The 22511-nt window shown below is 33.7% G+C and overlaps 2 protein-coding genes across 2 annotated transcripts; one reads left to right on the top strand and one right to left on the bottom strand.

Moving 5' to 3' along the window:
• The first annotated feature begins 26 nt into the window (after positions 1-26).
• LOC118046672 (uncharacterized) lies at positions 27-6590 on the top strand. The gene is made up of 12 exons (XM_073411942.1): positions 27-462; positions 695-858; positions 1365-1587; positions 1667-1812; positions 1911-2116; positions 2209-2343; positions 3072-3200; positions 4059-4474; positions 4862-5075; positions 5210-5403; positions 5543-5882; positions 6263-6590. The coding sequence occupies exons 1-11, from the start codon at positions 80-82 to the stop codon at positions 5742-5744; spliced, it is 2412 nt and encodes an 803-aa protein (XP_073268043.1). The 5' UTR covers positions 27-79; the 3' UTR covers positions 5745-5882; positions 6263-6590.
• Positions 6591-7338: 748 nt separating this feature from the next.
• Positions 7339-11424, bottom strand: LOC118046834 (transcription factor BIM2). The gene is made up of 8 exons (XM_035055897.2): positions 11243-11424; positions 10978-11105; positions 10591-10675; positions 9580-9649; positions 9387-9482; positions 8093-8469; positions 7879-8008; positions 7339-7752 (listed from the first exon to the last, which is right to left on the bottom strand). The coding sequence occupies exons 2-8, from the start codon at positions 11093-11095 to the stop codon at positions 7660-7662; spliced, it is 969 nt and encodes a 322-aa protein (XP_034911788.1). The 5' UTR covers positions 11096-11105; positions 11243-11424; the 3' UTR covers positions 7339-7659.
• Between the last annotated feature and the right edge of the window lie 11087 nt (positions 11425-22511).

Below are 22511 nucleotides of genomic sequence, written 5' to 3'. Positions count from 1 at the left end.
CCCCTATACCATTAAAAGCTTTTCATTGATTTCACAAAGGGATGCCCGAAGTTTGTCCACAGCAGGATCTCCAAACTCCATGGCGCTTCTTTCTCTTCTGGTCTCAAAACCCTCACTCAAAACCTCCTTTCTCCCCCTCACTTCTCACTTAATTCCCATCATACCCTCTTCCCCTCTCTCTTCTCACTGCACCACCTCCACTTTCCCATTGCCTTCTCAATCCCCTCCTGTGCCAAAGAAACGACCTTTCAATATCTCTGCTCATACCAAAACGTGGCAAGATCCTTATCATTGGATGAGAAACGCTAAAGACCCTGACTTTGTTGATTATCTCAACCGAGAAAACTCTTATGCTCAAGCTTTCATGGATGACACTCAAAACCTGCAGAGGACTTTGCTTGAGGAAATGAAAAATCGATTACCTACTCAGATTTCAACTCCTCCTGAGCGCTGGGGTCACTGGTTTTTCCCTTTTGCACCTATCCTTTTAACTGTTATGACTAACTTTATAACCTTGCATTAAAAATATGTGAATTTGGTTTCTTATGGGATAAAAATTAATTTGTCCAGGTGGTATGGTTCATATGCTGTTAATTTCATCACATTTGTGTTTTTATTTCATCTGGAGGGAACCTTTCCTGTAATTTTATGTGAATGAGTGAATTGCTGTAATTTTATTTTTCCATTTGAGCAGGTTGTACTACCAGTACATTCCTGAAGGGAAGGAATACCCAGTTCTATGTAGAAGGTTGGAAACTGAGGAAAGTGGTTTGTTAAAGACACTTCTCAATTATGCCAAGGGACATTTTGGGACGGAGCAAGTTTTGCTTGACTGGAACCAAATTGCTGAACAACACGGCAAGCTTCTTTTTTTCCCCTTTCATTTGAGTTGGATATTTCTCTCTTCCTTTTCTTCCCCCGTTTTCCCGGGGAAATTTTGACAGTGTAGCTTAATCCCATCATGGCTTTATAGAGAGGGAAATGTATCGTTAACTCTTCCATTTGGTCATTCTTCTTCCCTGTTTTTTTTCTTTGTTTAGAAGGCCGAGGGAAATGTATCTTTTAAATTGTAAAAATCCTAATAAAACAGGTCAATAAGTGAAACAGAATTTGGCATTGTTGATTATGTGCTTATGTGGATGCGTCCCAAATGTGCAGGCCACATGACGCTTACATCAGACTGTTAACCCTGTCTATATGTGCGTGCATGCATGGATTTACTGTGCAAACTGACTAAATCTTTGAATTTGTTGGTAAATCAAAACATTTACTTAGGGTTAGAGTAATATTTGTGCATTGATTAATAACAGAGCTTCTACATTTCATCATATCAGTGATTAATGTCGATATGTCTACTATAGCAGGTTATGTGCACGTGGGTACATGTCGGGTTTCACCAGATCACAAGTTTCTTGCATACACACTTGACATTACTGGCAATGAACAATTCTTACTTCAAGTTAAGGACCTCAGCAATGGATATATTGTTTCACGATCACAAGTTGATGGGGTTGTTAGTTTGGCATGGGCTCAAGATAGTACTACTTTGTTCTACACAGTATCGGATGAGAATCAACGACCTTACAGGCAAATTATTTTAATATTTCCTGGAACCTTTTTTTCTCATGGAATGGATTTTTTTTTCTCACAATTTCTTTTTTTTCAGGGTTCTCTTCACAAAACTAGGATCAGATGAGATAGATGATGTCCCAGTATTTACAGAAAGTAATTCAAGTTTTTGTGTGGATATAACAAGCACAAAAGATGGCAAGTTTATCACTGTGAACTCAAATTCAAGAACTTCATCCGAGGAAGGAATTTACTTAGTTCATTTTGCATTTCTTTCCAATGATATCTTCATCTCTGCATCTGACATGTTGAGTCTTACTTCCTATTCTGTATTTTACAGGTTTATGTGATAGATGCAACCAACCCGCTGGATGGTTTACAAAGAGTACGCGAGCGTGTTTCTGGAGTGCGATATTTTTTGGAACATCACTATGGTGTGTTTTATATTCTTACAAATGCTCCTTTAAGTGAAAGTGAGGACCGGTCAGATGGAAATTATTATTTGGCTCAATGCCAAGTTGCAGATATACAATCTTCTGATTGGCAGGTCAGGCTCATTTAATTATCAAATAATGAATTGCTCCTCTTTTTTTTCTTCCTTTTATCACTATTATTTCACATAGTAATGTTATCTTACAGAATATCATCCTGCCAAGTGAAGATATGAGCTTTCAAGACATGGACATTTTTAATGGACATTTGGTCCTCTTTGTCAATAAGAAGAGCTTTCCTGCATTATGTTCCGTCAATTTGCCTATCCAGTTTAACAGTGTGGTACATAAATTTCTACTTTTATCAAATTCTGACTTACCAGGGAGTTCTCAAATGGAATTTTTTTTGGGTTTCTATTTGCTTTGTATTTATTGTGCTATAATTCATATTTCGTTTTTTTTGCACTATTAAATCCAGATTGGTCTAGAGGATCACCAATGCCATTAGTCATGTTGTTAGAGCTTTTCAATTTTATTTTTTTGGCTTCAAAACACAGAAATAAATGTTACTTTTGTTATAAAAAAAAAAAAAGAGAAGGGATTGTTAATGAACAAGTATGTCATCAATCCTTTGTTTCTCACATACAGTTATTGTGTTTCAGCATCTATAGGCAGGAAGTGAATGGCTGTTTATATTAAAAAAAAAAAAGTAGCAATGGGGAGGATGTTTCATGATATTTTAGCTAACGGGGAAGGGCTACTGCTTGAAACTTTTGCAAATTCTTTATGCACGTGTTTTTATGCAATCTGAGGAATATCGGGATTTGCTGTAAGAGTAACCATTGTCTTGAGATCTTTAACAATGTTGCTGTTTTCTGTTAGAAATCAGCAAAATTTGGCAGATACCACATACAATCTTATATTATATACCTTCAGCATAGTTTTTCCTTGTGGTGAGCTGGTTTGAATTGTTACTTTTGATGGTGGAATGGATGCTAAATACACTTTTTTTCTCACAGAAAGAAAGACTTTTACATGTCCATTTGCCAATTATCCCTAGTTGTTTTGCAGAATCAGTTAGAGATTGAGAATCTTGATCCATGGTTTTTTCCCCTGCCCTCAAGTCAATGTAACATCGTTCCAGGATCAAACCATGACTTCATGAACCCAGTATACCGTGTGGTGCTGTCATCTCCAGTGGTATAAATTCTATCAAGCTTAATTACACATGTTGAAGTTATTAACATGTGATGCTTTATAGCTTAATGCCTCTCTCTTGTTATGTCAAGTATTTTTATCTCAGAACCAGAAGAATATTTTCCACTGCCCAGTTACTGGCCCTTATCAACATGCATTCCAGAAACTATTTTCTTATATCTATATGTACAAGTTGTGGGGCATTTGTGGTCCCTTTGGGCCACCACTACTGGTTCTCCAAGGCTTGAAATTAGCGGTAGCAAGTCATGTCATTTCTAGGGTCGATGAGGGCTACTTTTTCTTCTTTTTTCCCACTTTATGAAGATACCGCGTGCCTAGTATACCACAGAATTAGAAAGTACAAGCTATCCAAAGGTAGGACTTGAATTCAAGACCTCCTGTATCTTAGGCCAAATCTTATGCCTTTGTGCTAACCCTTGTGGGTTGGATTGAGTAACATTCCAGAAACTATTACAAGGCCATAGTTGTTAGATTGGGTAATTTTATTGGATGGATGTAAGTTTCTTAAAATCTGAGATGGAGGAATTAAACTGATTCATTATGATTTACTGGTATCCTACTTGGTAGACCTGTGCTTATATATAGTAGACCTACAGTGGTGTTCAGAAGAGTTACTTTAGCTGCAATCCAATGGGATCAGAAAGTCTTGAGTTGCGATTCAGTTTTCTTTTTCTTCTTTGTTCTATTCTTTGGACAGTGTCATATTCTTTTGTTATGACAGTGCTTTATACCTCTTAAGTTTGTCCCTACTTTTATTTTTATTTTTAAAAGGAAAAGAAAGGGGTACGATAAGAAAAGGGTACTCTGTAACTCTTCTAGCATTTCTTTCAAAATATGCAGATGCCTGGTGTGGTTGTTGACTATAACATGTCAGAACGGGTATTTTCGATTGTGCAACAAGAGAAAGTAAGAGATATTCCTGGTGATTGTGGATCATGCTCACTGGCTTACGAGCTAGATACTTCTGAACATCTTGACCCACTAAACGATAAGGACAAAAATAACTTGAATATTGAATTGCAAAGATGGAAAGACTTTTCTGGTGCATATTGCTGCAAAACAAAGGAAGTCATTTCCCATGATGGTGTCAGGGTTCCTCTGACCATTTTGTACTCCCGAAAAGCCTGGCAGAGGGGTCAATCTCCTGGACTATTAGAGGGCTATGGAGCATATGGAGAAGTTCTAGATAAAAGCTGGTGCTCAGACCGCCTGAGTTTACTTGATCGTGGTTGGGTGCTGGCCTTTGCTGATGTGAGGTTTGTTTTGTGAAGTTTATTTTATTTCTCATTGATCACAAAGTCACCTTTTGAATGGAAATTAACTAGAGTTAGTTTAGGCGTAAGATTAAAGTAAACATGCTACACGTTAGTTAGATGTCAACTTTCATATAACTGTTTGCATTCATATTCTATTTACAAAGAATATTATTTTTCCAAGACCTAGTGGTACATGTACGTGAAGATTTCTTTATTGATGACATGATGTTGGTCCTTGTTAAAAAATTGGGCAACCATTTTGCTTCCAAGATTGGATCAAATTGTATCTGATAATTTCCTTCTTAAATGAAAAAAAGATTACATGGCGATGCTTGATAAAATTTCCATCTGTCATATTTGAAGAATTGACATGTACTGCATGGGCAGGGGTGGCGGCGGTCATTCTTTGTGGCATAAATACGGCAGTGGGTTGAACAAATGCAATTCAATATATGACTTCATATCATGCGGCAACTACCTAGTTTCTGAGGGCTATGTTCATAGAGATCGGCTAGGTGCCATTGGATTTAGTGCAGGGGGTCTTCTTGTTGGGGCAGCTATCAATATGAACCCAAATTTATTTCGTGCAGCCATTTTGAAGGTTAGCCCTCATTGAATGGATATGTAGAAAAAATACTATTAAAAACCATTTGGGGTTTTAGAGGGGCATTTTGGTTCTTGTTAACATTCATCATCGATACAGTGGCACTGATAGTTGGCTAACATTTCTATCAGGTTCCATTTCTTGATGCATGCAACACGTTGCTGGATCCAAGTTTGCCTCTCACCTTGCTGGACTACGAAGAATTTGGGAATCCTCAGATACAGTCGCAGTTTGAATCCATTTTAAGTTATTCTCCTTATGATAACATTCCTCGTGATGCTTGCCTTCCATCAATGCTTGTAACTGCATCCTTTCATGACTCAAGGCAAATTCATATCTTGAACTTTCTTAATTGATAATCACGACTGTTGATCTTTAATTTCTACTCATTTACTCATATTCATAAATAGACCTGCATATGTGTGTTCTATCCATTAACTAAGTGTTTAGTGCTCGTTTCCCAGGGTTGGAGTTTGGGAAGCTGCCAAATGGGTGGCCAGAACACGAGACATTGCATGTTCTCATTGTTCTCGTTCAGTCATTCTGAAAACAAATATGACTGGAGGGCATTTTGGTGAAGGCGGTTGCTATAGTCAGTGCGAAGAAACAGCTTATGATTATGCTTTTCTGATGAAAACTATAGGAAATGTGAATGGTAATAAATAAGATAAGCTTGTCGCAGAGCTGCTTTCTGAAATTAACAGAAAGGTGCTGCTTGACTGCCTGTAAAGCATGATTTCTATGTTGCAATCCTACTTCCAGCACTCGTTTTCCCACCTTGCGGATGACTGGTCAATACAAAAGGTAAATGTTTCTAGACGATTCTTAATTAGTTCATGGTTTTAAATTAGATGCTTTTTTCCTTTTCAGTTTCTGTTTCTGTTTCTGTACTTCGATGATGAAATTTGTTCCAGCTGTACTAGAGAAGAGAACATGAAAACAGCTGTTGAAGGTCATCGGTTGTATGTTTCAATCGTCCAGTCATAGATCTTTTTCTTTCTCCACTCGAATTATCAAGACGTGCTGGTCTGTTTTTTACAAGAATTTTTTGTAGAACAGTCTGCAGAATTACTGTATGATCACACATGCTCACTTAGAGATTGCTTCCATTTAGACAATTAATGATCCGAAAGTGATATATATGTGGCACTTAGAACACACAACTGTTTGATCTATCGTACCAGATTGGAGGACTTACATGGGATGCTTTCTCCTTTATAATGAAGACAGCTCATGCATATCGGGGAAACGGGGAAACCAGCAAGAAGATTCCAGGCCAGCACATAGAAAGGGTCGTGTCTGCTACAAACAGTCGAAGCATCATACGACATTCTTTCCAGGAGTCGTTATGAAAAACAAATATCCAACAACCAGGTGGCATCCCTCGTCGTATTTTGGACTGTAGGCCTATAGATGCTGTAAAATATCAAAAAAATTTGAACTATGATAAACCTCGAGTATTTCGGTACGCTCTCCGTATTCATATAAAACACTTTCTCCATCCTGTATTGACATCTATCAAGCTCAGCGGATAACGATCGTTTATGACGTAAAAAAACAGAGGATACCTATCAAAGCAACCTTTTCTCAGTTATACACCTGTACTGCGTAAATGAATGATATATAAGCATGGACTTGGTTATGCGATTTATTGTTCTCAAGATCGGGTGCTAGATAGATTAAATCATTGCTCCATGATTAAGTATCTTGTGCTGTCATTAATTTTAACAAAAAGAATTGACGGAGGGCTTTATTAAATAATATACAATATAGATAAATTAATTATTATGAATTGAGTGGTTTTTCTTATACAAAGATATGATTGAAAACATGTAATATTGAAGGGTACATTTAATAACTTTTCCAAAAAAAGAAGAAAAAAATTGTTCATTGAGCAGGTTTACCACACAGTAACGTGACAGTGCTACGCACACGAGGGAGAAAAGAAAAGGGTGGTTTTACAACCATAAAATATCAGTATTTTTTGGTGCTAGGAGGAAATCAGTGGTTTAAAATATGTATTTATTATTATTATTGAAATTGTTCGTTCACTCATAGCAGACGAACGATGAGATCATTTTTGTTTTTCCTTTGATGTGCAAGTGCTATTTTATCGAAACCAGGCAATCCTTGGTGTGTTAGCAAGCATGTCCCTGGAGTCCACAACTTGTGAAAATAATGTGCTAAAACTTAAATCCAGGCTCTATTTTGGATTTTAACAATGGAAATGTTCATTGTTGATCAGAAACGAGGCTGAATCTAACTCATAATCATGCTCATCATTATTAAAATTTGCGTCTGACACACACAGACCTGCCTATTCTCCACCGGCCCCCAAAATGCTCCATTACATATCTATTTAGTCAATATGTACGTTACAACCACGATATGGCCACGGCGCATCAAACGACCACAGATCTGAGCAGAAACATATAATCTAAGGTGACAGCTCTTAACATGATTCCAAGAACTATTTAAGAATCTGAGAAACCAAAAGCACAGCATGTACAATAACCCGAGGGTTGATATCGGGAGCAAAAAAGATATCCCCAGCGCAAACTTGATAAATCCCATGCTGGTCTTATGTCTTTAGCCGTTTTTGAGCTTGATCCGAGTCCTCTCCTTCACTTGCATCCCTAAGGTGGGTCATCACTTGATTGCAATCCTGGGGATCCTAGAAAGCAATGGAAGGCACACAAAACTGGCTAGATCAGGCATAATCATAATATTTAATAGTTTATAACTACTTACATAACAAGACCTATTGCTTATTGGCCACTTTAAATTACCAGCCTCGTACCTTAGATGTTGATGTTCCAGAGGCCAGCCCTTTATTTGCCCGTTTTCCAAGATCAATCTGAACTGAGATGTTGGCCTGTGACAGATCTACACTGGCACTCTGCAATGCTTGCGTAAGGGTATTCAGCAACCTGGTTTGCACAAAATTCCATATCAATGTCCAGCTTATAACCAAACACCCAGGACTTCAAAAATTTTAAAAAGATCACACGCACTCTTGAGAGTAAACACTGGAGATACTGATAGTCCCTGCTTCGATTGCCAGCTCCTGCTGGTTCAACATTTCACTGGTGATGGGGCACTCAGCTGATTGAGCATCAGAGACTGGTTGCTCAAGGGGAGGTGCAACTAGTCCATCACTTCGAGCAGGAGCAGGCATGGGAAGAGCGTTTGCTAGCTCAGGTTGATGCTCCAACACTTTGCAGGTGACATGGTCAGATTCTATTAGATTTGGAGTGCTTGGAAGCATGGCTGGGGCGAGAGTAATGTTATTCTCATCAAGTTTCCCTGGAAATGCTGCCCCTAGACCAGAACCATTTTTAGTAGCTTGAGGGTGACCAACAAAACTTTGAAGGCGCCAGTGGCTGTTTCTCTGTTTCAAGACGATCTAGTGAGTTGTGCTGAGAATTTCCAAGTGTAAAAAAAGGTACCATATTCAAAAGCATCCACAATTTCTCTCCACCACCAGCAAATTTTCAATAGAAGCAATTAATACCACTTCTCAACCAGACCTTGAAAAGCAATTAACACAAAAACCAAAATGCAAGTAATTTTAAGGAGGTCCAGAAGCAAGACCCCTCTGTATAATTAGAACAAAATAATAACACAAGGGAACAGGTCTAAAGAGAAAGGGCTCACTGTCAAAAAGAATGAGCCCCAAATCTAAACACCACTGATTGTTGCTCAACTTTGACGAGTCAAAAAACCAAAAGCTTTAAGCAAATTTAGTAAAGGCATATCAAAGAAGTTACCCCACTACAAATTTTACCTTAGACAATTTTATGAAAATTGTATTATGTTAATTAATCCATAGGAAACAGGATTTGAGTCAAACATAAACAGAACCACAGTCTGGTAACAGGGTTGACATTCTGAGACTTGAGAAGAAAACGTCAATTTTCAATTACTTGATTACGAATGTTCATCTCAGATTTCTTTTCTTTTTTTCAGTATATCATGAAGATTTCTTATTGTTAATTGTTGTCTAGATGAACATTCTTCCTGCCTCAGATATATAATATAGAACATGAAGAGACACAACAACCACACTGCACTTGTTGGGTTAAGCATCATAACAGACAAGTTGGATGCTTGAGCACATCCTTAATAAATCTTATCATCAGTTTCAAATTTTCTCTCAAGTCATAAAACCATGGCACCAATTCACTTGAAGAGTGTAGCAGAATATCACAGGTGGATATGTCAACACCTGCAAATAGGCATTAACTAATGCCGATATACATGGATGAAGGTCACAAGTATACAACATAAACAGGCATTAAAGCTTACCCATGGCATCAACTTTGCTGGCTCAGGGCTCCATCCGGGATATGGACCCTCATACTTTTGCACCTTCTCCTGTAAATACTGGACATATTCAATGACCTGCAAAGGAGCATTAATATGTAGTCAACAAATTTGAATGGAAATCTTGTCTACTGAATTGAGCAGTATGCGCTAGTATGAGTCGCTTGTTGTGTACCTCTAATAAAAATGATGCTGTATCTCTCTTTTGATCACTATGAGGAATGAGATCTCTCAATATCTGAAATCTGAAAGAAAAAGACTCTGGTTCATAAAGCTATATCCCATTTTTACAGTTCACGAGAAAATGAAATTTTGACTGATAACCTGAATGTTTAATCAAATGCATCCTTTATTTTATGGTAAAGCGACATCTAAGATTTATATTTCTAGTAAAAAGTTTCATCGCTTGAATTGTGACCATTTGTTGAGATACCTGTATCCACGATAATGAAAGATGGCCTTGCCAGCAGACACGCATAAAAAATTGAAAGCCTCACAATCAGTATTAAGATCATAGCACACTATATAAGTGTGCTTATATTTGGTATTACTGCAACATGACCAAAAGCTGATAAAAAAGGGTACACGTTTGAACGTATGGGTCAGCAATCCTGAATAGTGTCGATCAGTTGGTACCTTATCTGAAACCACTTCTAGTCAAAGTTCAAAATTTTAGTTAACAAAAACCACCAAAATTACACGGGAGGATAATTTGGCTGCAAAATAAGTATCGTGCTGGAAACTGGTGTCTTCAAGACTTGAAAATAACAGTTAGCAAGTGAAGAGATTCAACCCAGCTCAATTGCATAATGTAATGCATTGACTTAATTCCCTAACCATTTTGCAAAATCACTGGAAAGAAAGTTAGCTCAAACTGCCCTTCTTTCTAGGGCTCCATCAAAGTTAAATCGAATTATCCTTGAGTTTTAAATTCATCGACTAAACTAGTGTAAGAAAAAAAAGCCCTGAATACCACTGATTTTTCATATCTCCCTTCACTGAAATGAAAGTGCGAGCAAAAACAAAGCTGGTGATTCAAACAACAGCAAGACAGGCATGACTAACATACAGAATCATGTGAGCAGAAAAAATCAGAATTGTATTGCATACATATTCAAATGCTACGGATTTTTTGATACACACACACACACACTAATAGTCAATCCACAAAAATAAATCAACAAACCTCTCGTTTATCTTGCTCCTCCTTTTCTGCTCAGTGACAGAATGTTTCGATCTTATTGCATTAGCCTTGTCACTATGCTTTCCATCTGCCTCCGAATCCAAATCCCAAATCATAAAAATACAGAAATAAATAAAACTCAACAACCCATTCAAAAACACACCGTTCAACAACCCAATAACATAAAAGCCTCCAAATTTATGATAAGAGAAGCAAACAAATAAGAGAAATTGCACCATGCCAAACTTCAGAAATTTTTTAAGAAAAATGCAAAATCACACCACGAAGAAAGGAATGAAAGAACATAAACTGTGACAGCCTTGTAGAAAAGGAATAAAAAAAAAAGAGCTGGATCTAATATAGTACAGTCTAGTGTGAAAAAGAACACACCTTTACAAGAATTAGTGTTGTCTATTGTAAAATTTGAAGATGGCCCATCTTTTCTGGAACCAAATTCATCTTCCTCGTACTCTTCCTCCTCTTGATTTTGATTCCCTTTTCCTCTCATTCCAATAAGTCTAATTTATCACCACAAAAAAATTCAAACCCGAAATTCAGATTCTTTTTCTTGAGAGAAAAAGAAGAAAAACATCTGTACACTTTAATTTCAAAGACTACAAATGAAAAGGAAATGAAAAAATAGGTTGAGCCAGACCTGGACTGGAGTAGTTAATGTATGAGAATAGATAATTTAAGGAGTTGGGTGGTTTCCGGTGAACAGAACCACCGTGTCGGAGAAAGAGTTGTGGTGGCTCCGGCGATCTGCCAACGGTATTTTTGAGTTTGTGAGTTAGGAGTTCGTGCCTCGTGGTCTGGTCTGGTCGCTCGTGCTTTTTTTCTTTTTTGCTGGTAGTGGTGCAAAGGATTCCGTGCGGATGTGCTCATGTTCTTCCGTGAGCTCAGGGCTTTTTAAAAAAAAACAAAAATAAATAAATTTAAAGAGTGTTTTTTTTTTTTCACCTTTCAAGGGCATTGAATGAATGTACCCGAAATATATTACAGGGATAATTATTAAAAAAAAGAATTATATAGGTGGATGGTGTTTTTACTTTTTAAAAAATATATTTAATATTTTTGATAAAATAAAAATTTTAAAAATATAAAAAGATGAAATTGCTTTTATATATATGATAGATGAGAAACAAAAGATAACATCCACTCTCTCTCTCTCTGGTCCTTCTTTGTATCTTCCAAAATTCACAATTTTTCTTTGTGGATGATACAAATATGAACCTAAATATGAACCCTAAAACCTATAAATGATTTAATCTCTCAACTATTATTGCATTTTATGTTTTCCATATGACTTCCTAGTTGCCAGATTGTACAATTCATTTTCTACGTGTTCTTCCTTATTTTCATTTTCTTTGTTTTTTCTTTTCTTGTATCCTTTTAATAATCTTAGATATGGGCTTCCTTGTCTTCGGACTGTGTTGTTTGGCAATAATCCTAGGTTTTTCTTTTCTATTCGGTTCAAGTTACAAGTTGGAAATTTTTCACTCTACTCGCATTTGATTTTCTCTCAGATTCACAGCAAGATTGAACCCATTTGTCTGGAAATGAAGAGTGTTCTTGTATTGAAGCAATCAAAAGAATTATCCTCGAAGACTTGACTTCCAGGTACTTATCTTGAGTAAAGAATAGCCCAGAAAAATGAAAAAGAAAGCCACAGCTTGACATGAAAGATGAAGCTTGAACTCAGCTTTCAACCCAGCAGCCTCGGGAAAAAGATGATTTTCCAGCATTGATCGTAACACCATTGGCCAATAACATCTTTGTTTCACGTATTCCCAGAGTTATTGTCTAGGTCTCTTAAGCATTCTCTCAAGATCGAGAGAGAACACAAAACTAATACCTGCAACTTTGTTTTGTCGAAGGAACTTTCGTGCTAGTGAATACGTTATATAGCGATTGGTTACATATAATATTTATTTTATTTGTGTCAAATATATTTAAGGGTTTTTTTAATATTAATTTATATTTAATTAATAAATCAAATGCTTAATTAATGAATATAAAGTAAAGATGAAATACATGGAACTAAAATGTTTTGTAAATAAAGTTATAAAGTTGTTATAATTATGAGATTTTTATTGCTTTAAAATATTGTTCTTAAATGTGTTTATAGTTAATTTTCTATTAAGATTGAACATTGATTAGAATTGTCGAGACCGATACATATTATATATATATAATAAAGCAACTTCTTTTATAAATTGAGGTACGAGGGATACCTGAAATTAATATATAAATACTTATCAAATGACACATACATTGAATTAACTCGCAAGAGAATTTTATATATAAATATCACATTTATATATGAAAAGGCTCACGTAATAGTTATATAAATGATTCTTAGACTTAAAATCACAAAATTATTTTATATATGGAATGTTATGTTTTGATCTTTGACATACATTATCCCCATTAAAAGTAATAAACTGGCAAATATTAAGTACAACATAAACTATATAAAGATATTTAAGTAATTAATAACAAACTGGTAGATATCGAGTATAATAAAGATATTTAAATAATTAAAAAAAGCTCATATAAATTATGAAAAATATTTTATAGGTTTTCAAACAATATTATAATTTAATGGAAGTCCATATTGTTTTGCGAAATGCTTGAAATGGAATTCATGCACAAGAATAAATGAGTTCTAAAATAATTATAAATGAAATTACTGTAGTTGTTAATTATGAAAGATAATTTTATTATTTGAGGCTCTAATTGCTCCTTGTTCTTTAAATTAAATATACATTAAAAATACCGGTAGAAAACGTGGTGGAGTTCTCGTGACAGGAAGGTAAAGATTCCACTCATAAAAGCTAAAAGCCCGTGAAAAGTAGGTGACACTCGCGATCTTCACATGACCATGCCACCCCACCCCACACACAACATTTGCGGAGCCTTACTCTATGGCCCGTTAAGAATCGTAGGCCCAGCCTGTTTCAACTAAGAGCATCACAGGGCCTGCCATCCAACGGCCTGCAAGCAAAGCATCAATAGAAATATGAATTAGCAGCACCGTATCATACAAGCCTCCAAGTTCTTACACCCACGATAAATCTTTTGGGTTAATTACACCATCTTTATCACTTTTTTCAGTTTTTCTTTGTTTTTTTTTATAAAAAACATACTTTATATCTATTATGAACGAAAATTTTTAAATTAAACGAAATAATTAAATTACTTTTATATACAATATATTATAAATTCTCACTCTTTTCCAATTCCTTCTCTTCTCCTTCGTTCTTTCATTTTTTTTTCTTCTCTACTGCTCTTTTTTATTTCAATCAAAACCCTAAATCGAACAAAATTGTTAGAGCAAAAACTATCTCTTCTCGTTATTATATAATCATTAGACAAAATAAATTGGATTTCTTCATACTTGTTTTTTTCTTTTCCCGCCCCTCTATTTAAAACTCAACATGACTCTTTACACGACTTTAAAAACGATCTAGAACCTCACCTCTGTAGCCAAATCTTGGTCTGTAATTGTCAACTATTCCTGTTCATTCAACTCTCCAAGAAATCGCTGTTCTTGTGCTATTTTTCTACTCATTTTTAGTTTTTTGCTGCAAGATCTTTCCTTGGATGTGAAGTATCAATTATATATATATGTAAAATGTATTTTTTTATTAAAAAAAGCAAAGTGAAAAAAATAACCAAGCTACAGGAGACTCCATATAATTTAACCCTTATCTTTCATACTAACAGAATATTCAAAACATTCGTCAGGTGATATATTTATTTGATATTTTTTCCGTAACAAATAGCACTACTCTTTTCTTGATTTGTTTTAACTTTTAACGAGTTTTCTATTTTCTTTTCAAGCTCCTCTCATACGCTCGATCCTTCTTCCCGTGCATGTATACACGTGTGTGTGTGTGAATTTACAGTCTGCATGCACCCCTAGAATCAATTAATTTAATTATATACCTGCTATTAATTTATTTTATTTTTTAATGTAATCGCTTTATTTCTAAAGTTTTAGTGCCGTCCTAGATATAACTGATATGTATTCGCTCTAAAAGTAAGGAAACGTCCAGGTATTTCAATCCAAGACACGCAAGAAAAAGCCAAAAAAAACATATAGCTAGACTTAGCATTATCTCTGTCATCCATCTTCACTTTATCATCGTTTTTTCTAGCTAGCTAATTCACCAAGACATAATAGTACTCACTGAAGATTATCTGACTGTTTAAGAATCTCAAAGATCGGATTTGCGTGTAAAAAATGGCCAGGAGACTTGAACAGTCATGCTAGCAGGGATGCTTATTAAAACCATCTTTATTAATTAATTGTAATTACGATTGTTTTTCAAAATTTAATATTTAATTGGGACTGTTGAGCTTCTTCTCTGCTACTGCTACTCTATTAATCCCGCCACCCTTTCTTCTTCCATTTATTTTCTTTGCCTTCATTTTCACTTTGTTTCTCTTTGTTTTAGTTTTACCATTCTTGTGTACTTTTATATCCTCTCGCCTGATTCTCAAGGCTGTATCTCTAGAAATGATGTATATCCCATTTTTCGGAACAAGATTTGGTACTCCTAGGTCCAAGCCTGTTAAAGGAGGATTAAGGTGTAATATTGTTGATCATGGAAAGGTTGATGATCTGGGCCTCAATGATACGCAAGATAGCTTTGAGTCAGACCCTAGTTGGGAGCTTCCATCTGAAGAAAAGGAACATATAGAACAAGAAGATGATCAAGAGGTGGATGGAAGAGAAAAGTTGTGCACGTACGAGGAGGACTCTTGGCAAATTCTGGTACCAAAATCTCTTACCAAAAAGGAAGAAAACAAAACGGTATGCTTTGATCTTTTCATTGAATTTTCAAATGTGAAAAATAATAATAAAATTCCGTATAATTCCTTGTGTTGAAGAAGGGAACAAATAAATAAACATACGCATGGTAGACAATTAGTTTGTTTTTCAAACTAGCTTGAGCTGTCAATTTATTAACTATCCGTCCTTTCTTGTTCATTCTTGCAGTTTTTTGAACTCCAGTCCTTTTGGAGAAAGAAAGAGAATGAAGAGATATGCAAGAGATTTTAATTGGGTTTGGTAAACTTCAGCTCTCAGAAATTAATTGATAGTTTTTTTTTCCCCTTCCTCCAGTCACTGATTTGATAATATTGATGAATAATTTTGTCAAAATGAAGACCTGCTGGTTTCTGGACAAATAGCTTGCACTAAAAGGGAGGGAAAACAGAGGAGGTTTTTAAAGTACAGAGACTGGGATATGACTTTAAGACTATTATGGCATGAGAAAAAAATTATCTTCAACATGATTTTGTGTCGCATTGGATGAAGAGAACTTCGACAGGGTGGGCACCAACGTTGATGTACATTTTAAAAGATGAAATGATTTGTAGGGATCTTTGTTATCATCTTTATTTTTTATTTAAAAAAAACCTGTTTTTTATATATATTTTTTTAAAAAAACCCAATCAGTTGTTGATTTAAAAATTGTGTTGATGGTTATTTTGGTTTATTTTTTCAACAAAAAATTCAAACGATTTGTGCTGCAAAATACCAAACTAGCCTGTAGTTAATCTAAACTCTGAAGCACTAGCATTTTCAAACCTTGTGTATATCCTTACCTGGTTCCTGTCAAAAACCTCTTACAGCGATTTAAGCGTTTTTGTTGCTGGTAAATGGTGTCAAATTTAGAGTAGATTTAGTCCAATTTAGAAATCTGAAACATGAACTTCTTGTCTGAAAACGAAATTCATTTTATATTTAACCCATGGAGGAGAATAGCAGTTTTTTCTTCCTTCTTTTCAAGATCAAATCCATGTTAAAAAAAAAGTGACCATAAACTGTGACAAGTATCTTATGGCTGCGAAACATACTTGTCTTTTCGACTCAGCCATGTGCACCTACGTGCTTATACAAGCTCTAATCTTGCTTATTGAGGTAGATTGCTGGCTAGTAATTTCTGGGATCCTTCACCTTTTGGAGACTTTTGTCAAAAAAAAAAAAAAAATTGTGTTCATTAGAAATAAAGTACATATAAAATTGTGTTCATTAGAAATAAAGTACGTATAAAATTGTGTTCTAAACTTGCATGCGTTTATAATTAATCATATTCACAGGAGAGAAGATTGAAATTTTGTACTCTTTATATCGGTCGAAAATACCTTTTTTTGCCGATAAACGAAAAAAAACAAGAACCTATAATGAATATCCCAGAGGGTGTTATAGACGCGCTAAAATAAGATATTTTCTCATTAAAAAAATTAAATTGATGTTTTAAAATTGAAAGGCATCCACAAGTTTTGAGTGTTTTTTTTTAAAAAAAATGTTTTTACATGACGATCACAAAGCCATCAATAAATATATAAAAACAATCAATTTAAAATTTGAGCAAAAAATTTCTGCCTATTGCAAAATGCAACACGCACGTGACTATTTACATTACAATGATTTTTCTCTTTTCTATAAACTAAAATAGTGAAAAATATCGATGCTTTTTCTCTTTTCTATGAACTAAAATAGTTGCCAATGGGCCTGGTTACTTCAATGTTGTTTGAATGGGCCTGTGATATGGGCTGGCTCAAGTGTCCACTGAAATCGGTGATCTCTTGGAGATGAGATCAATATGGGCTGATAGTGAAGAAACAGGCTTGCTTGATGTACTCTTTTCTTGAAGAAATTAAACCTTCTGTCCGTGGGCCTATCTGCAAATTTGCAAAAGTCTTTGTTACATTCTGACCTTCTTACATCTGCCCAACACATGCATTCACATTCAACCCCGCTTTTGAAAGAAAATCTCTCCGTTTGTCTTTTGCTATTACGGACTTTATTTTTTATAAAATAAATATATATATATATATATATATTAAATGATATCGTATATTAAAATTATAAAAAAAACTAATTTAATGTTTTTTTAATAAAAAAACTATTTAAAAAATAGATTATAATACAAAAACAAACACTTAGTGATTTCCGTACATTTTTTAACGATTTATACCTTACTCGTGTATATGTGTCTGAAAGCTCAACGCCTATGACCTCTTCCGTCAAGAAACATTGTAACAGAAGGCTAAATTCCATTCTTAGATACCATGAAAAAATGAACTCGTTTTTCGGTTTTCCATGACGGTATCAATTTTATTTTATTTTAGAAAAAAAAAACATATTTTAGATGTTGTAAGTGAGTTTTATTTTACAAGTTCCATACATTGCACCTTTGGGTACGAAAAAGACTTGTTTTTTACTATATTAAAAATAATAGAACCTTCTTCGTTTTCTATTTGTCCACACTCAAAACTTTCGTATCCATTCTTCCTCGCAGAATCAAATGCAGCTTCTTGTTATTTTCTCGAGCAAATTCTAGAGGAGGAGGAAGTAGTTTGCGCACGTGTGTGTTGGTGTTTTTATTTTTTTTAAAAAATAATAATACAGATTATCTTTTAGGGGTAAAATGGTTTATTCACCAGTTCATTTGTTGTTTTAGATTTGTTTCGAGAGTATCTCCTTTTTATAATTTTTTGCACATTTAAATTAATTGGTTACCCTCAGAAACAGAAACAAAATTAACTCTGGTCCATGGCTTCATCGGAATTTCCTTTAACCGTACACAATGTAACTATTTTGATGCCCTTGAAGTGAAAAAAATCTAAGGCTTTGCTTTCGGGGTGTACTCGTAATTTTACGTTGTTTTTTTTCTCAACACTCACATGATGTCGGGGTGATTTGATAGTTTAAGATTTTTTTTTTAAGGTTAAAATAAAATATTTAGCTCGTGGGGTGAAGTAGAAACATTATTTGTTTTTTTTTATTTAATTTTTTTAATATTTAATTTATATTAATATTAAGTTTTTTTTTTTGTTTTTATATGACTTTCCACTAGTTTTAAAAATGAAATAAGTTATTTTGAGTTTTTTTAATTTATTATTCATTAATATTTTCTAATCATATTATTAAATCAATTAAATTTAATAAATTCAGTCACATCAGTTACTCTAATTTAAATTTTTTCTCTACTTTTTAAAATATTAGCATGAGTTGTGTTATATAATGCAGGCCATCATTGTAGGTTTGATCAAGCCACATTTTTGTGGACCCTTAGTAATAAATTATTTTTATTTTTCATTTTAAGCTTCTAATATTTATTTAATTTGAATTATAAATTTTGATTTATTTTGATTTGAATTCGAATAGTATTGTAATGGGCTCATGCTCTAAATCGATTTTTTTCAAGTTAATAGGGTTTCAATCAATTTAATATATCAGTATTTTAATATATATATATATATATTTTTAAAAAAATTATTATTCAGTGTGTCCATTTTTAATTTTTTTTTGTTTACTATACATTAAACTTTTGACTTCATCATATTTTTATAATTTTTACATAATTATAAATAATAATCAGATCTGCACTGCAGCGCGAGAAAAAAATAAAAAACTAGTTGGCTGCAGGGAAACCAAAATGTGACAATGCATGAATGGTGGTGCCCTTCAAACCAAAGGAGATTGCTGCTACTATATTCTGAAATTAATATGTATATATTTATTGCATCAAATTAAGTACTCCATCTCCATCGTGAACCTAATGCAATAAAATCTTCAAACACACACTCTTCCTTCTTCGACCCCATTACCAGCATCGTTCGTGAAGAGGTAGCCTGATCATTCCGAGGTTCGAAGTTCTAAACATTTGCACTACACGGCTCCTATATATATATATATATATATATATATATATATATATATAAGCGAAACCCCGCAATTTTAGACACTATTATTGCCGATCGTTGATCCTAAATCACTGTACGTGTACATAGTCGATATTCCCACGTGTTAGGCGAAAGTCCTTGCACCTAGGCTCCATAATTTTATTTTATTTTTGCTGACTTGATTTATACTCTTATCTAGGTGATAACTCTTCGTTGGTTAGATAATTTAATATTGTATATGTGCTTATCAATATTTGTACACCATTGCTATATGTAACTATGTTCATGCCTCTTGTTTTGTATTTTTTTTTCTTATTGTTTTTATTTATTCTATTCTATAATAATAACTAAACATCACGTAAAATAATTTTAGAATAAATAATTATATTTTTAAAATATAAAATATATAAAAACATGTCTCATCAATTTTTATGGTCTCATAATAACCGGGAACTATATTACTAAAAAAATATAGACTGCATCCAAATAGGAAACTAGAGGCGCGAAGGAACCAAAAAAGATCCACGTGCGACGACGTCGCAGCCCACCAGACCTGTTATTCTCCGCGGAAGTCTGAGAAACTGACAGATTCTGATTTTTTTTTACCCAATTAAAAAGCCAATTGTTGCTGGGTCCGTGCAAAACAACGTGCTATCCACTTGGAGCAATCCAATCTTTTTCCACCATGACGTGGGATGATACTATTGACTCCATTTTGTCGTTTTGTGTCTTGTATTTTGTGCATTTGGGTGCATTGTATCTGTCAGCCAGTTATCTCATTGGTGATTAGACTGGTGCTTCTCCTGACAATTTGCATCCTCGCGACAAAACCATTAAGATTGGGTACCATAATGTATATAATGTAAATGATTTGTTGAAATTATTTTTTATTTGAAAATATATTAAAATATTTTTTAATTTTTAATATTAATATATTAAAATAATTGAAAAATATTTAAAAAAATATTAATTTTATAATTTTTTACTGAAACAAATACATTTTTTAAAACATACTGAACACAATTCTAAACATATTTTTAAATAAGTTATAAGTGTTTTTAATATTGAAGTTGTATCGTGTCTATTTAAAATATTTTTCATTTAAAAATATTGTAAAATAATTTTTAATGATTTTGTTTTTAATTTATTACACTAGTATATTAAACTTTACAAAATAAAAAAAAAATCAATTTGATATGTTTTTAAACTTGGATATAATTTTAAATGTATCTCAGCATAATTTGAAATGTAAAAATAAAGAGCTTGTATTTACATTGGCCTTCTATAAATTGTTGAAATTTTGTTATTAACTGCCTCTATTTTTGAAGGGAAAAAAAATTGTATTAAACCTTTCTCTTCTACTACTAATTTCCAATTATAGTTAGCATTTTATTTAGAGTATGTTTGACAGTGTGGTAGCGGCTACTTTTCAAATAATTTTTCATGCCGAAATGCATGTCAATGATTTTTTTTATTTTTAAAAAATTATTTTTGATATCAGCACATCAAAACGATTCAAAAGGTACAAACTGCATTCAATTTTAGCAAAAAAAGAAAATTTAAAATTTTTGAAAATTTGAATTGCGTTTAATCTATGATTAAATTAGACTTTTGAATATCAAAACGTCCTTTTTTTATTTTTACTAAATACTTACCAGTTTAAGATATCATCCATTAATTATTGATTTACTTGTTAATCGTCTGTAATCTATATTGTTTCTAGGTAGTCATTACAGGGGAATGCTTGTATTCCTAGCTACTAATTAATAAATAAAGTTTTTATTTTTCTGCAGCCAGCGTTATTTGAAGTGCAAGGTCCTGAGATCACGGACCTATTTGGCAACTCACTTGGTTGCGTGTTTGTGAATTTTTTTTTTTGAATTATTTTGATGTTATAATATTAAAAGTAATTTTTAAAAATAAAAAATATTATTATTTTAATTTATTTTGAAATAAATTTTTTTAAAAAAGCACTACTAGCATAGAATACAAATAATTCATTTTCTTTCAAAAGGTGCATTTTTATCCATCCATAACAAGGAGGAAAACATTTTGTTTTAACTGGGAGCCAAACCTCAATTAACACATATTATTGAAAATTCAAAGGTCATTATATAATTTTTTATAAAGATATTTGAATCAGTTTGTATACAAATTGAAATTAAACATCATTTAATTTATAAAAAAACACATCTTACCTAATACATTTTAAAAATAATTTCCCTGGGTAATTATAATTCCATGGTTCAGACTAAAAAATTCAACAATAAAACAAACTTTCTTAATAATTTCCACTCCAGTTTAATGACACGAGAGCACTAAATACTTCCAAGTTGACAAGCAGGAATTATTTGCAGCAACAAAATCTCCCTCTCGATCTCTCAGCACATGCATTGAAGAGCAGGTTGCTGCTTGCAAGCTGATTCGGACCTCGAGCACGTAATATAATTAGCCCAGAGACCATTAATCCTCACATAAATAAGTCATACTGTTCTCATCTTGTTTATACAAAACCCAGAGCACATGGCACCGGGATTTTAATATGTGGATTATGGCTAGCCATCTGATCGTGGAAACTTTATGACAGGGAATACGTGGCAAGATAATACCGACTGGTCTGATAAAGAACAAAAATCTTGACTCACCAGTACGTGCGTTGGTTAGCTGACTGGTCTCACATTTGGTTCGTGCACATGCACGCGTTATTATAAATTTTCACGGTAAGCATATTTCTGGTGATGAAGAAAATCTGCTCATTTCATTTTTTTTTTAATTCGAGTATATGTATATCGATAGTAGAATGTTTTTAAAACATTTAATTTTAAAAATAACTAATTAGCAACTCGTAAATATCCTTAACGAAAACAAAATTATAAAACTCAAAGTATCTTCGAAGATGAGTTCTCTGTACTGTATACACACACACACGCAATGGATCAAGACAGCTAATAACATGATTGCACTCTCCCGTCATTCATCAAATTAGCTGACTCGTCTCTGAAACAAACAAAGATCTTTGAATCTCGACCGCCCTGCACGTCCTTTTTGTGCCATCAAATGCCGTTTTTTATGTGCCGGCCTGTTTCTTGTTTAATATATATAATTATATACCCTATGGTATTTGTTTATCAGGACACGATACCCTATACATGTTATTAATTAGATTTGTGAATGCTTGTAAAATAATACTCTCAATGCCGTTCCTCAATCTTTGAGTC

The sequence above is a fragment of the Populus alba genome, chromosome 10, assembly GCF_005239225.2.
Source record: "Populus alba chromosome 10, ASM523922v2, whole genome shotgun sequence".
In the NCBI taxonomy this organism is placed as follows: domain Eukaryota; kingdom Viridiplantae; phylum Streptophyta; class Magnoliopsida; order Malpighiales; family Salicaceae; genus Populus; species Populus alba.
Note: the sequence above shows the minus strand (reverse complement) of the source record. Positions and strands in the feature narration are given on the sequence as shown.